The sequence below is a fragment of the Mesitornis unicolor genome, unplaced genomic scaffold (assembly GCF_000695765.1).
Source record: "Mesitornis unicolor isolate BGI_N332 unplaced genomic scaffold, ASM69576v1 scaffold44145, whole genome shotgun sequence".
Taxonomy (NCBI): Eukaryota; Metazoa; Chordata; class Aves; order Mesitornithiformes; family Mesitornithidae; genus Mesitornis; species Mesitornis unicolor.
Genome location: NW_010184281.1, coordinates 11801 through 25103, shown reverse-complemented (window position 1 = coordinate 25103; position 13303 = coordinate 11801). Strand labels below are relative to the sequence as shown.

At 37.8% G+C, this 13303-nt stretch overlaps 1 protein-coding gene across 1 annotated transcript; it reads right to left on the bottom strand.

Moving 5' to 3' along the window:
• Nucleotides 1-1527: 1527 nt before the first annotated feature.
• LOC104540578 (phosphatidylinositide phosphatase SAC2-like) lies at nucleotides 1528-11058 on the bottom strand (the record flags this gene model as incomplete). The annotated part of the gene is made up of 5 exons (XM_010184414.1): nucleotides 1528-1584; nucleotides 1931-2098; nucleotides 2844-2972; nucleotides 3859-3995; nucleotides 10978-11058. Coding segments are annotated over 5 exons (572 nt in total), but the record flags the coding sequence as incomplete, so codon positions are not given.
• Between the last annotated feature and the right edge of the window lie 2245 nt (nucleotides 11059-13303).

The following is a 13303-nucleotide window of genomic DNA, read 5'->3' as shown; positions in this document are numbered from 1 at the left end:
TGTTGGTTCTACATTACCTACAATTATTTCTGCCATTTCTCATGTTTACTGACAGTTGCTTCACATGCTTTTCATGTTTTAAGAAATTTTTGTCGTATGCTAGTCTTAGTCCTGTAAGGGGTACCAGCATTTTTCCTCCATTAGTCATAGGGCTTTTAAGTCAGGAGGAAGAAAGGGAAAGAAAGCATCCTTTTTTTTTTTCCTGTGGAGATGAAGCAAACCGAATCAAGGCAAGGCAAAAAGCCCTCCTCTACTCCCAGCTATCTCGGGACAGAAGAAAACACTACAATATTTAAATGCTTCTTTTCCCATTGCCTCAAAAGGAATTTTTAATACAATGTTACATCTGATGCTCAACCACATTAAAAGCTTAAAATAGTAACTTCTCATGTCAAACACAAGGGTAGTCAGTTCAAATACAGCAGGAAATATAGTTTATTAACTAGTTTCTGCTTTCAGGTAGTTTTACAACTTACATGTGGACAACATTTATATAAGTCAATTTTTAAAAATCAAACTACTGTTGTTAGTCTGTTTTCAGCATAAGCTTCAAATGAGCTAACTTACTACTCAAGCCAAGTGGTTCAGGGCTCTGCACTTTAGTGCTTTGTCACAGAGAAAGCTCAATTTCTTAAACAGAACTGAGATCCAAATTCCCTAGTAATTCAAGGTTATACATTTAGATCTTATAATATGACAAATGCAACTAGTTAAAACTCCTGCATTATACACAACTTTTCAGAGCATCTAGATTTACCCTGCTCTGACTCCATAACCAGAGCATGTAAAATTATTAATGAGAGATGCAGGGCATAAGGTAAGATGTCTGCCATCATCTTTAAACGAACCGAAGACTTGGCCATAACTGGCATATAGGAGTTAGTAACTCAGTCCTTTATGTACCAAGTTAATTTAAAATGAAGTGAGATCATGTATCAAAGAAAAAAGGTGGTTGTTCTATGTTTCTTTATGAGCTTATTAACCAGGAAAATGCTTTCTCCACCCTGAACAGCTGTTCAGAACAACTTGATCTACACTATTGTTAAGTTGATCACCTACTCTGTTGAAGGAAAAAAAACAGTATTCTCCAGTTTGGAAAATAAAAATTTTGTCTCAAGAAAACTTTGGAATTCAGAATTTCTCTCTTCTGGCTCCTCCTTGTCAAGCTCAGCTCTGCCCAGGGATAATCCATTTCACAGATAAATACATCTTAAGTTTACCTTCAGAAATCAGCACAAACATACCATACATCAAGTTATTCTGCACTGCTTTATTGTAATAAAATTTTAAATTCATTTGACGTTCATTCATTAGCAACAATCACAGGTTAACTAAAAGGCTGCTGGAAGACTGGTTGGGCTAAGGAAAGTAATGTCAACTGCTCAGCTTCAGAAGGCACAGCCCCAGTCCTGACCTGCCTGCTAAGCACTTTTTAAAATAAACTTCTATGAGACCTTAAGTAAACATTTCAGCTAAAACTAAAGAATTCTTCTCATAATGCACATTACTGTTAGAAACAAGACTCACATCAATGCTGATGAGATCTTCAATCATGTGCTTGTTCCAAAAGAATCTGTCATCAACCTGTTTAAAACGAAAAGGACAGTTTTTGCAGTATTTTAAGTAAGGTTTGTCAACATCTTTGGTAAAGACATCAGTGTTATTCACTACAAGTGCACATACTAATCTAGGGTTCACTGCTTTTGAATAAAACATTTCAGATCAAGACATGCTGCCTGAGACTTTTTTCCATCTCCTTGCACTGACATTGGTTACAAGGCAAAATCTTCAGTTGCTGAAGATTACACCAGCAGAGAATGTAAAGAGTTTGGACCACATACATTATTGAACAGCACACCTCCCAAAAGGGGAAAAAGAACACGCAAAAACCCAACAGAACTACACACACCCCCCAACACAAAACACTTACTTTTCGCCACAGTGGTAAGTTGGTTTTCTCACAGGCGCTCTGCCTCTGCACAGAATTCGTTAGGTCATAGGTCAGGCTGTAGTAAAAGGAGTCGGAATCCATGAACATTTTGAACAACTCTTCCAATAATCTCTTCTCCAGCTTCTCTTTCTCTTTGCTTTCTTTAATCTGAAAGAAAAGTAAAGTAATGGCTTTCTTATGTCTCTCCCTTTGATTGAAAAAAAGACTCCAGCCATATTTGCTAAATGCCATTTCTAGCCTTGTAGGACAAGCTTTTTGCCATTGAGGAGCAGGCTCTTAAAATTCCTAGCAGATATAAACACAAAGGGCAGCATTTTCAGAAATATCATGCTTCTACTTTTGGCATTCAAAGCAGTCAGACTCTGAAAGTCTCAGAGCTTACATTCAAGCATTTTGTTTCAATCTCAAGAGTTTCTAAGAAATATTGCATCTACCTGTTATAATTTCAATAAATACATTGTTTGGACCTTCTAATTCAAGCCATTTGTGTGTTAAAAGCATTTTAATAAGACTGTGGTGTTCTCTAAGGTACTGCACAACAATTTAATCTCCAGTTCTATATGGTAAGAGATGCTTATGTAGAGCAATTCACACAAGTCTAGAATCCCACTAGAAACAAATCCTGGTAAGAAGACACTCTAGTAGTAATTCTGCCAAAATTATGTAACTACAAAATGAAAAATCATAGAAGAGCAAGAGTTAAATAATCAAAAATTAACCTGAACTGCAAGGTGGAGTGGTTGCACGTTCTGCAGTTTTTCACTAGTTCTCTTTTTAAGTCTTCATATTTCATTTGATCATCAACCATAACCTCTGAATTCTCAACTAAGCATTCTGAAATAAATTTTGAAAAAATATAAAAAACACCCAAGAAAAGAGTAGAAAGCTTTACCTTCTTTTTATTTGGAGCGGACACATTTGATTTAATTTGAGTAAGAGTCTTCAGCAGAAATTTTGTGTCATCTGGGGACTGCGTAATCTTCTCTGGCTTGTTTATCCCAAAATGGTGTTTTTTACAAAGCTAAATAATGATATTGAATTAAAACAAATACTTAAATACTCTTTTAAAAGTCCAAGGAAATTTTATTTAAAGCCTAGAAAAGCAAGACTGCGAAGTTCACAAACCTAGAGGAGACACTCTGAAATACAGGGGGAACATGCACGTTTATCTATAGCATAATTTTCCCTCTTTTATAAAAGACATTTTCTTCTGTGATTGTGAGTATATCTGCCTCAAATTGACATGACGTGAGTATCCAGACCCACCTCGACTTCCCACCCAAATTACTGTAAATTAGTATTACTTCTATGTATTGTTTTTCCTTGATCCATTCTCTTTTGGAAAAAAAAGATCTGTATTGTTTAAATTAAGGGTTCTCCTTGAAGCCAAGTTATAGAATTAAGATTCTACAACAGGATGGAAGCAAGAGCATCCCTTAAAAAATGCTCTCTCCTGTACCAGAGGGCAAAGATATGACAGGTTCTTCCCCAAAAAACCCCACACATTTTAAGTCTATCTTAGAGACATTCAGGGATAACTTCAGGAATAAGTGAGCTGAAGTACTAAAAGAAAGGTGTTTCCTGTCCTAATCTACAGCTTTGTCCCAGTGCATTCAGTTCTGTTCTCAAATGATCTGCTGCTAAATTACACTAATAAAATTTCATCCTTCTGTGGTATTTTCAAGAATCTTTACATCATTTCCCTCCCTAGCAGAACTTGTGATTTCTATTTAAAAAAAGGAAAACTTCTAGTCAAAAAGGGCATTTTAAAAAAGCACAAAATGTTTAGTATGCCTCCACACACCAGCAAAGAGAGATAAGAAGCATGTCTTTAACTATTATATTTAACACTTAAGTTTCATTGAAGCAGAAGGGGGAAAGTCAGAATTCATTGAAGTCAGTCATACCTCTAACTCCAGATCCTGAGGTTCTGTTTCAGAAAGTGGAATCACTGCAATCTTGGTTATTTTGCAAACCTCATGGTCTCCTGGAAGTTTGCCAATCAATGCTTTCTGACGAATTAAAAGTAGCCACCACGGTAGATCTGGAAAAAAGATTTGTAGATGCTTTGTCTGTCAGGCATTTACTTTGATTATCCTGCCAGAAGCTTCTCTGCAGTGCAAAACCTCTCCCAGGAAGACTCCAGTGAATGCCGATTCGTTATTGTTACGTTTTGTAATTATGCACTGCAATAAGACTTAAAAAAAAAACCTAAAAAGCAATACTTACTCCATCCCTAATATAATAAGGAGCTTAGCTATTTCATAGACTTACCCACTGGAGGTGAAGTTATCACTGCTTCACCTACAGCAATTAGGCAGTCTCTAGGATGATGCACTTCCCCACCAGTGTCACTAACAGCAGTACAATTTAAAAAGAGCTGGACCTCAACAGACAGCAAACGAAGATTTCCCTTTGTACCTTCTGTTGTACACAAAACGGCACCCAAGACAGACACAGGTAACATCCAATTACAAGATTTACGAGTTTAGAAATCTGATGAGCAAACGTGAACTACATCATAAAGCAGCCCACGAATGCTTAAAGCTTCACATCATTCATGAAGCATATGCATCTAAGCAGTGTAGAAATTAATGAGCCAAAGATGAATGTATTGGTAACAGGTGCATTCCATACACACATTCAATCTACATTTGCAATTATAGCTTCAACACTTTAAAGAGCCAGGGAAACAGAACAACAAAGATTCCCATTGACTGCTGAACAGTGCCTGGACATCAGCTTCCCAGATTTAATCCCTTGGTTAGAGCAGTAGCACACTAGGAGCCTGCTGGGCTTTTATGAGTCAGAAGTAAAAGTTTTGTTAAGAGAGATGGAAAAGACACAGGAAGCCTTAGACACACACATATACACTCACTATTTCTCCCAACTGAGCTTAACTGAACAGTTCATATACAGACATTAAAAGCCTGCTATGGTAGACTTAAATATGCTTCCATACTTGTGACAGTGGATTGTGTTATATATTATGTATTTGAATACAATATACAGCATTTGAAAAATCTGTTTAGAGGCTTTATAGCAAATACAAAGTGTTTTCCTCACTCAGTAAATTCTAAACAGAATTTTATCCCCTAAGCACTTAAGAAAAACCCAGGATGTGTTTAAAGTCATAGGACACACAATTGTTCTCTCTTTCCCAGATTTTCCAATATACTCTCAGCATAGAATTAAAGCTCTATCAAAGTTTTGAGCATCTTCCCCAATACCTGCAATTAAAAAAAAACCTTGAACACTTCAACTCAAATCTGACAAGTTATGTATAAGGAACTGTTCTTTCTATTTAAAGAAGAGGAATAATAATTGTAAATAGACTACTGTGTGCTATGACACTCCACTCCCTACTTTGATTCTATATTACGGTCTTCAGGAAAAAAAGATGTTCTTACATTGGGTACTAAGAAGCCTTTAAACATTACAGAACCTCATAATTATAAATGTGCTGTGAGAACCAGAGGTTGCCTCCCAGAAAGGGAAGAGAGGAAGGGAATGAAAACATGCACCATTTATTTAGTGTATGTGATCTTCTCAAGGGAGTCCTGCGCTACTTCCTGAACACAGCATCGGGATCATAATCTCAATGGGATTACAGAGACAACTCAGGCCAGATCTCAGGATGTCGCCCTGCTCAAGCAGGGCCAGGTCTCAGGTTGGACCAGGTTACTCAAAGCTGTGACATAAGCGCTGCCTCCCAAAAACTGGTCAAAGGATAACAAGTAGGGGCAAGACCATTATCCTCACTGGCAGCAGGTGCTGGAACAGCTTTTCTGTACAGGTGCAGCCACCAAATAAGAAAAGGGAAGCTGAGGAGGACAGAACAGATTCTATGCAATAGTGAAAATAGCAATGGATAGGTAAGAAAATCCTTTTTAAAAGGGGAACCTGAAATGTTGCCAGAAACATCAGCAACAGATGAAGATGTCTACACCTTCATCTAAACAGGTCTATCACTTTCTATATTGCTTTCCAGTATGCAAAATTATCAGTGTCTCTAGAAACTCAGGGCAAACCAAGCTTAACAGAAGGGCAGTACAATGGGGCATCCAGACAGGTATTTCTGTTGGGCAGTCCCATAATCTCATCTGCTGCCACCTCCAGAAGGTCAGCCACACAATTTACTCCTACGAGGATATCACCGGCATATGTCAGCAAACAAAACAGATACTTTTCTAAAGAAGGATACCATCTAGAGCTCCAGTGAAATAATCAGTATGATTCCATTGGAAAGAAGTATAATGTAAAGGCATTTCTAAGGACAGTGAAAACTGGAAAAGAAATACACACACACACACACACACACACACACACACAAAATTTGGCTACTCCTCATTTTACCTCATATTTACAAACCCTGGTAATAAACAAGAACTTAAGAGCTTAATACAGCCAAGTGAGCTCTGCATCCTTTTATAATTTTTTAAAATGCACTCAGAGTCATCTTGGTGTACATTTCAAAACTCTTCGTATTATAGCCAGACCCACAAAACATTGAAGGAAAACAGGAATTCCCCAGCATATCAAAAGCAAACAGCCAGGAAGTAATTATGCAGATAAAGTATGCCCTCAAGTAAAAGCTTCAACTACAGCCTTAGAAGCAGCACATTACAATTGTCAGCAGTATCTAAATAACTGAATCCCTAAATAGTGTTGCTGCAGTTAAAAAGGTAGTTCCATAGCATAGCTTAAAAAAAATAAAGTAGTTATTTGCTCAATGTGTGAGATACGGTGCGTACAGGAGAGGAACACTACAACTATGTCATTTCAGAACAGTCCACGTTTTAAATCCTCTGTCAAGATCCAATGTTCATTTTTAGTGTTTTATGTTCTATGCCATACAGAGCAGATGGCAACAACTAATTCAAAGAAGTACATCTAAAGTAAGCTATTACCTCCCATTCCTCACTAGAGCTCCTCTTTTGCTTCAGCACTATCAGCTGTTTTATTTTCTCAAACTCTTCCCAAACAAATTAGCATTTAGATTCCCTAAATGCTTTTGCAGTAACTTTTCTTAAACTGTGCATAGGTTTACTAGAAATACTGCTTTTTGCAAGTATTTTGATTTTAGCCATGAAATTCCATGCAACCATTTTGTTATTTGTTACTACTCAAATAACTGAAAAACTAGCTGCATGCAAAACCAGTGTTTTAAGTTGCTGACTGGATGAAGCTGGAAACAGCAGCAGTTACATCTCATTGAGCACATTTCAGATGCTGAACCACTCATTGTTTCTGTCAAGACTCAGAGGCACGCCAACAGAAAAAGCTTTCCTTCCCTGGGGATAGGGACGGAAGAACTTCAATTCCCTCCTGTTTACTGAGTATAAGGAACCTTGCCAACAGCATTTAATTTTGGACTTAATTAACCAGCACTGGAAGAGCACAGCAAACTGATACAAGTACAGACATTAAACTGCATAGGTGCGTGCTCTGAGCATGAAACAGAAAAACGTGTGGTGGCAATGAATGAGTTAAGTGGAAGTTGCTGAAAACTGGTTAAGAAATCCAGCTTTGGTTATAGTTAAATATGCAGCATTAACTCTGAGCATGATCTAGAACTGCGGTGTTTGATCAACTCGTGAAGTAGCTAAAATGTAGACTAATCTACACTAAAATGTGATTCAGTTTCAGATTACCATTACCATTTTAGTGGATTAAAATATTTACTTTTTATTCTAACAAAAAATAACACAACCCCTTTCTGGGTCTGTACTGGGATTCTGACAATGGGAAACTGACTGACTACACCTGTCTTTGTGTGTATCCACAGTAACCAGACCACAAAACAAATTTAATATTCGATAAAGGAGACAGTGTTTATGCAAGAGATGTGCTTGCCTCTATAGAGGAAGAGCATACAGAGAATTTTAATTGTGCATCTGTACGAGGAAAATGTGCAGTGTTCCGTTTCAGTACCTTATCTCGACAACACATCCTAAAATCCTTTTCTTTCTATTCCCATTTTTACTCCTCACTTTCTTATATGTCATCTTAGGATGGGCCAGAAAAAGGCAAAAGACCACAATTCTTGCATTCTGATATTCAATTAAGGCTTTGTTGTTTGGGTTGGGTTTCCCCCCGATTTCCTAGAAAGCATCTTGACGGTTAAGAAAATTAGTGTTGGGGAAGAACCAAATGATACTTTAAGTAGACTTTCATCTCCAGTGTGAGTGTACAGATATGGTCAGATGTACAAACTCTCATGGCAAAAATCCTTTAAAGAATTAAGAACAAAGCACGTAGTATTGGTTAGCTGATTCCTATGAGACTGCTTCCCTGCCACCAAGGCTTTCCTACAAATTCTCCTGTACTTGGCCAGCAATAAACCCAGCAAGATTAAAAGTAAATTAAATCCCATCCCTAGTTACAGCAATTTGGCACAGATACTTCAATGCTATTTTAAGGACAGCCCAAAACTGACCACAGGGATATTTCAAGGTCATTTTAGGACTACTCCAGCATCCTTGAATTAAGCAAACTTTTCAAGAACATAAGGATGTACACCCAAGACATTAAAGTGCATATAGGCTTAGTGACAGCTTTAGAGTGCACTGGTAGCAACTTCAATACTTTAAAAGGTATTTAATGCTTCCAGTATTAGTCACTACGTGCCAAGCATTTGTAAGAAACACCATTATTTCTTCCAACAATAGCTAATAGCAAGGTTCTAGGCAGGACAAGCCCATACAGGACTCTCAGTTAGCCAAAAGAGCTTCAAATTAAGCTTTCTAATCCTTACAGTAAGGGGGCACGGGAGAAGAAATCAGAGCAGTAAGTCCTCCTGTTCAGGTCAGCTCCGAGAGAAAAGCATTTCACCCAGCTTCCACAGCATAGTACTCCAAGTCTGGAGATAATGGTCCACCAACATTAAATATTTATACAACTCCTGCTGATAAAGTTTCCAGGTGACAAAGATTGATAGAAGAATAAGTAATGAAGACAGGTTACTGTTACAGAGTGCTGGATGATTCAGCTAGAGGATTACATAAAACTACACTTGAATATGATCAAGTGAGAATTCATTGACAATAATGGGTTTCAAGAGACCTATATAAGATATTTCAGCCATCTCTCCCATTTTGACTGCAGTCTGATGGAGGACGCTCATTAGCAACTGTCAGCAGAGTCAAGGGAGCTGCAGTGCTCAGCAGAAGGGTAAGAATAAATTGCTGGAGATTGTATCTATCTTCAGACATTTAAAGGTAGAAAATTAATCTGTTTACAGGACAGTTGCATCACCAAGTAGCAGACTATCAACAACAAGGAGGATACTCTGAACAGTTTGTGATGGTGTCATCTGAACAAGGCAGAGAGGAAACTAAATGGCCTAAGCGGCAACTGAATGGAGTGTTTGGAGAAGCACAACTGATTCAGTAGCTCTACAGGACACATAGAGAGACCACCAAATATCAGGCTTATAATCTGATCATCTTCATTTACTTGACAACAGCAAGCTGTTGAAGTGTCACATGCTGGGGAAAGTTTCAACTCGGCTTTCACAAACAGAGGAAGTGCCTCACAATAAGCACACATGCAAGGATATTTGGTTGCCACAACATATGAGACCTTCCAGAAAGGATTTGACATGGTCTCCCTCTTCAAAGGCTTTTATACCAGACTTGCTAGAGAGAGGGGGACCAAAAAAAGCTAAAAACAATCACTGCGCATTTTCCCACAGCAGAAAGTGGTCATTACTGGAGTTTAGCCATCACTAATCATGAACAGCACATGCTGAACAGCACAGACAACCTCAGTGAGGAAAGTAAGATGACAAGAGTCTGAGCCACTTCATACCATCAGATCTGAAAAAGGATGGCTGAATAGAGCTGTAGTATGAGCAAAGAAAAATATCAGGTAAAATTCAAAGGTGAAGTGATGCAATTGGAAAAAGAACACAATCATAAACTTAGAGACAGGCTCTGAACTGTTACTCTCACAAACGAGACCTAGGGGTTACAGTAACTATTGAGCAAAGCTTTTTCTGGAGCCAGATCTGTCACATGCTCACACAGTGGTGTACCTGTCCCTGCTCTCCTCCCTCCCCTATTGCTACTATGCCACTGCCACCCTGACTAACCTGTTTCATTCAGCAGAACACAAACATCTGATCCATTTCAGCACTTAATCCATCCTGCTATCCTGGAACACACTTGAAACTTTACCTGTATTGATCATATTGCCAGGCACTACTTTAAATGCAGGATCTAAGCATTCACAAAAAGAAGAGCACAGAGCAAGTGACACAGAGTGTATGGCTAACATTCCTACCTGTCAGTAAATAGATACCCAGAGCTCTATTGGCAGAAGAGTCTTTCTAGACAAAGTGGTATATAACAAAATAAATATTTATTATGGCTACAGGAATTTACAGCTGACTAAAACTAAGAAGAGCATTTACCTTATTTTACAGGAAAAAGTTAGTAGAATCAGTTAGACAGGCTTAACATTAAATCATGATGCATTCTATGCCTGCTTTCATTTTATAGCTGTCTTACACTTAACTACAAATAAGTTTAAGTGTTCCTTTTACGTTCAAATAGTCATCTACCAAGGTAGTAGCTATTCTTCATGTTTCCATACCGTATTGAGAATTCAAGACTTATTTTTTTGTGAAAATTTCCACCATTAGTTTATTAGTTTTGTACCACAGAAAAAACACCAAAAAATGCTTGAAAGGATTATTCAAGAAGGTGCAAAAATTTTATGCATCTAACGTGGAGCCTCAGACACAACTTCAACCACAAATTTCTATTCTTTGTGAATGCAGTTCTCCATTTTCACAAGGCAGCGGTGAACCAAAATACATACACTAGAAAGGAGAATTTGCATCCGCAGCTATAATATAATCACTGTGACAAGTTCACATAGTGGGGGAGTACTCCTCCATTGCAAGGAACACTACATAATTCCATTGGAGCTACATAGTATTATCTGTAGTGTCACCAAATTTAAACCAAAATTAGTAGCAAAAAACAAGCAAAAAAACCCCACACCAAAGAATCACATACCTGTATGAAGCTGGACTTTACCAATGACTCCCTCTACCAGGCCTAGACAAATGGGATTCCAAGCCAAAAGAAGATCAGTGGCTGCAAAAAAAAGAACAAAGCTCATGGTTTTTTAAAGTTAACTCAGAGACAGGACAATTAATGCAGTGATTTTCATTCTTTCCACTTTTCCCACCTTAAAGGGTAGAAAATACACCAGGATTCCCACAGTAAAAATAAGATACACATGCTGTTCAACTTTTCCTTGTTACTAAGTAGTTATGACCAGGTTATGAAGTTTCCAATTTAAAGCCCTACCTCAGATATTTATAAAAAACCACCAAAAACCAACATATTTGTTTTGGGCTACAGTAATTCAGTTTAATGGAGGCTTGATTCTTCTAATATCTATTAGAATTTGTAACTTAACTAAAATTTCACATGGCTATTGTGAAATTGAATACAAGTCATAAAGCTAATAGTGTAGCTTCAAAAACCTAGTAGATGCCAACTTTCAGCCCCAGCTTTCTCCCATACCTATCCAATTACTATTAAGTTTTGCATCCTCTTTCTATATACACACACACTCTCTCTCTCTTCCTCTTTTGCTAGAAGACTCTCAACTACTACATGGAATACCGAAGTACAGAGAGTTAAGTTTTAGGTTTCTAGTTCTCCTACTGGTAAGAAATTTCAGTGAACCACATAGGAAGCAGAAAAGAAAGCAGGAAGACACCACTATTGGCTTTCTACTCTGAGAAGGGCACTCCTCTCAACACACATTCAAGCCATCACTTGATGTAACTCCACGTAAACACAAAGAGTATCCTGGGGTCACACGTTGTTGCTACTCAGTTTGACAGTGGTGTAGTACCTGCTCAAGACTGTGGGAAAGAAAAAAAATACTTCATTTATGGATTTTAAAGGGAAGACAAATCCTTAAAAGCAATTAATGTCTGTGTAGGAGAGAACAAACTTGCAAAGTAGATGAGAAGTATTTTCTATACCAAGATGGACAAGAAGCTTGTTATTATCTACCAAAACTCACTTGTTCCAAGGTGGAAGAGTTTTAGTTTTAACATCCAGACAAATGAAATATCTTAGCTCCTGGTGTAAGCAGAAGAACATTTGAAAGAACAAACACGCACAGTATCTTAAGATACAGAGCAGTACAAATCATCCACCTACACACACTGTATTTACAAGACCCTAGTTTCTTCTTGGAAGTCAGATCTTCATGTGACAACTCATAGTCAGTCTGATACTTTTTATGTACTTATTTTCAAACACTGTATCCTCCTTGAAACGTTTGTAATTGAGACTTCCTATTCCATGAATGCACATAGCTTTCAGCATAACATTTAATAGTAAACCATACTCAGCTAATTTCATCATTAAATACAAGCATTTACATGAGATACAACAGAAATGGTTTAAGTTAGGTTAGATCTAAATTGAACTAATTTAAATGGGATCTCTCTCATGTGCTTGTATGCAAACAGAAAGGAACCATGAGCACACGGTAGCAGAATTTAAAGCAGTGTTTGCAGGAGGCACAACAGAGCTACAAATAAGGTGCGTAATGAGGCTGTGCCATTTAATGGACTGTATTTGCAGAGAAACGCCTGGTTCTTCCTGTAACACCGTAAGAGTGCTAAAGACAGTTACTTGGTCTGCACAAAACATAGCATAAATCATGCCATAATTAACTGAAGCTCTTAAGGAGACTAATAGATAGATGAACAACAGGAAATAAGTGACAGCATGAATAGTTTGACTTATCCTCAGACCCTGCTGATGTACCTAAACTCATCTGGTGTCCTTATGCTGAAGACTTGTACTCGTACAGAACAAGTTCTAGGACAGCTGAGCTCAGAGTTTCAGTCCAAATTGCATGCAAGAGCATCTGTACACCGAGTGGAAAATCTGCACTATCAAACTTACAGGAAGAGGAGCACAGGTGGCTTTCCTCACTCCCAAATCTTCCACTTTCATTACCAGTTCACCCACACAAACTCAAAGTCTTGTCGTCAGCCCTGGGAATTTTCTAGAGCTGTACTGTCTCAGACATCATCTACTTTTTGCTGTCTTTGCAACTGACTTCCACATTCATATTCCACTGTGAGAGCTAGAAACCAGCTCCATACATCAATCAGCCAAAAAAAAGCATGAAGGAAGAATTTAAAGAACCAAACCACTGGAGATTTACCATAACTACTAAAAACCTACTAATCTAGAATACCATCTAAGTATTTTTGAAGTCTTCCTGCTATAATATATTAGTAGGAAAGCTCTGGATAGCAAGTGAATTTTCTTCCAGTAGCTTACAAGATTTAAAAAAAAAATG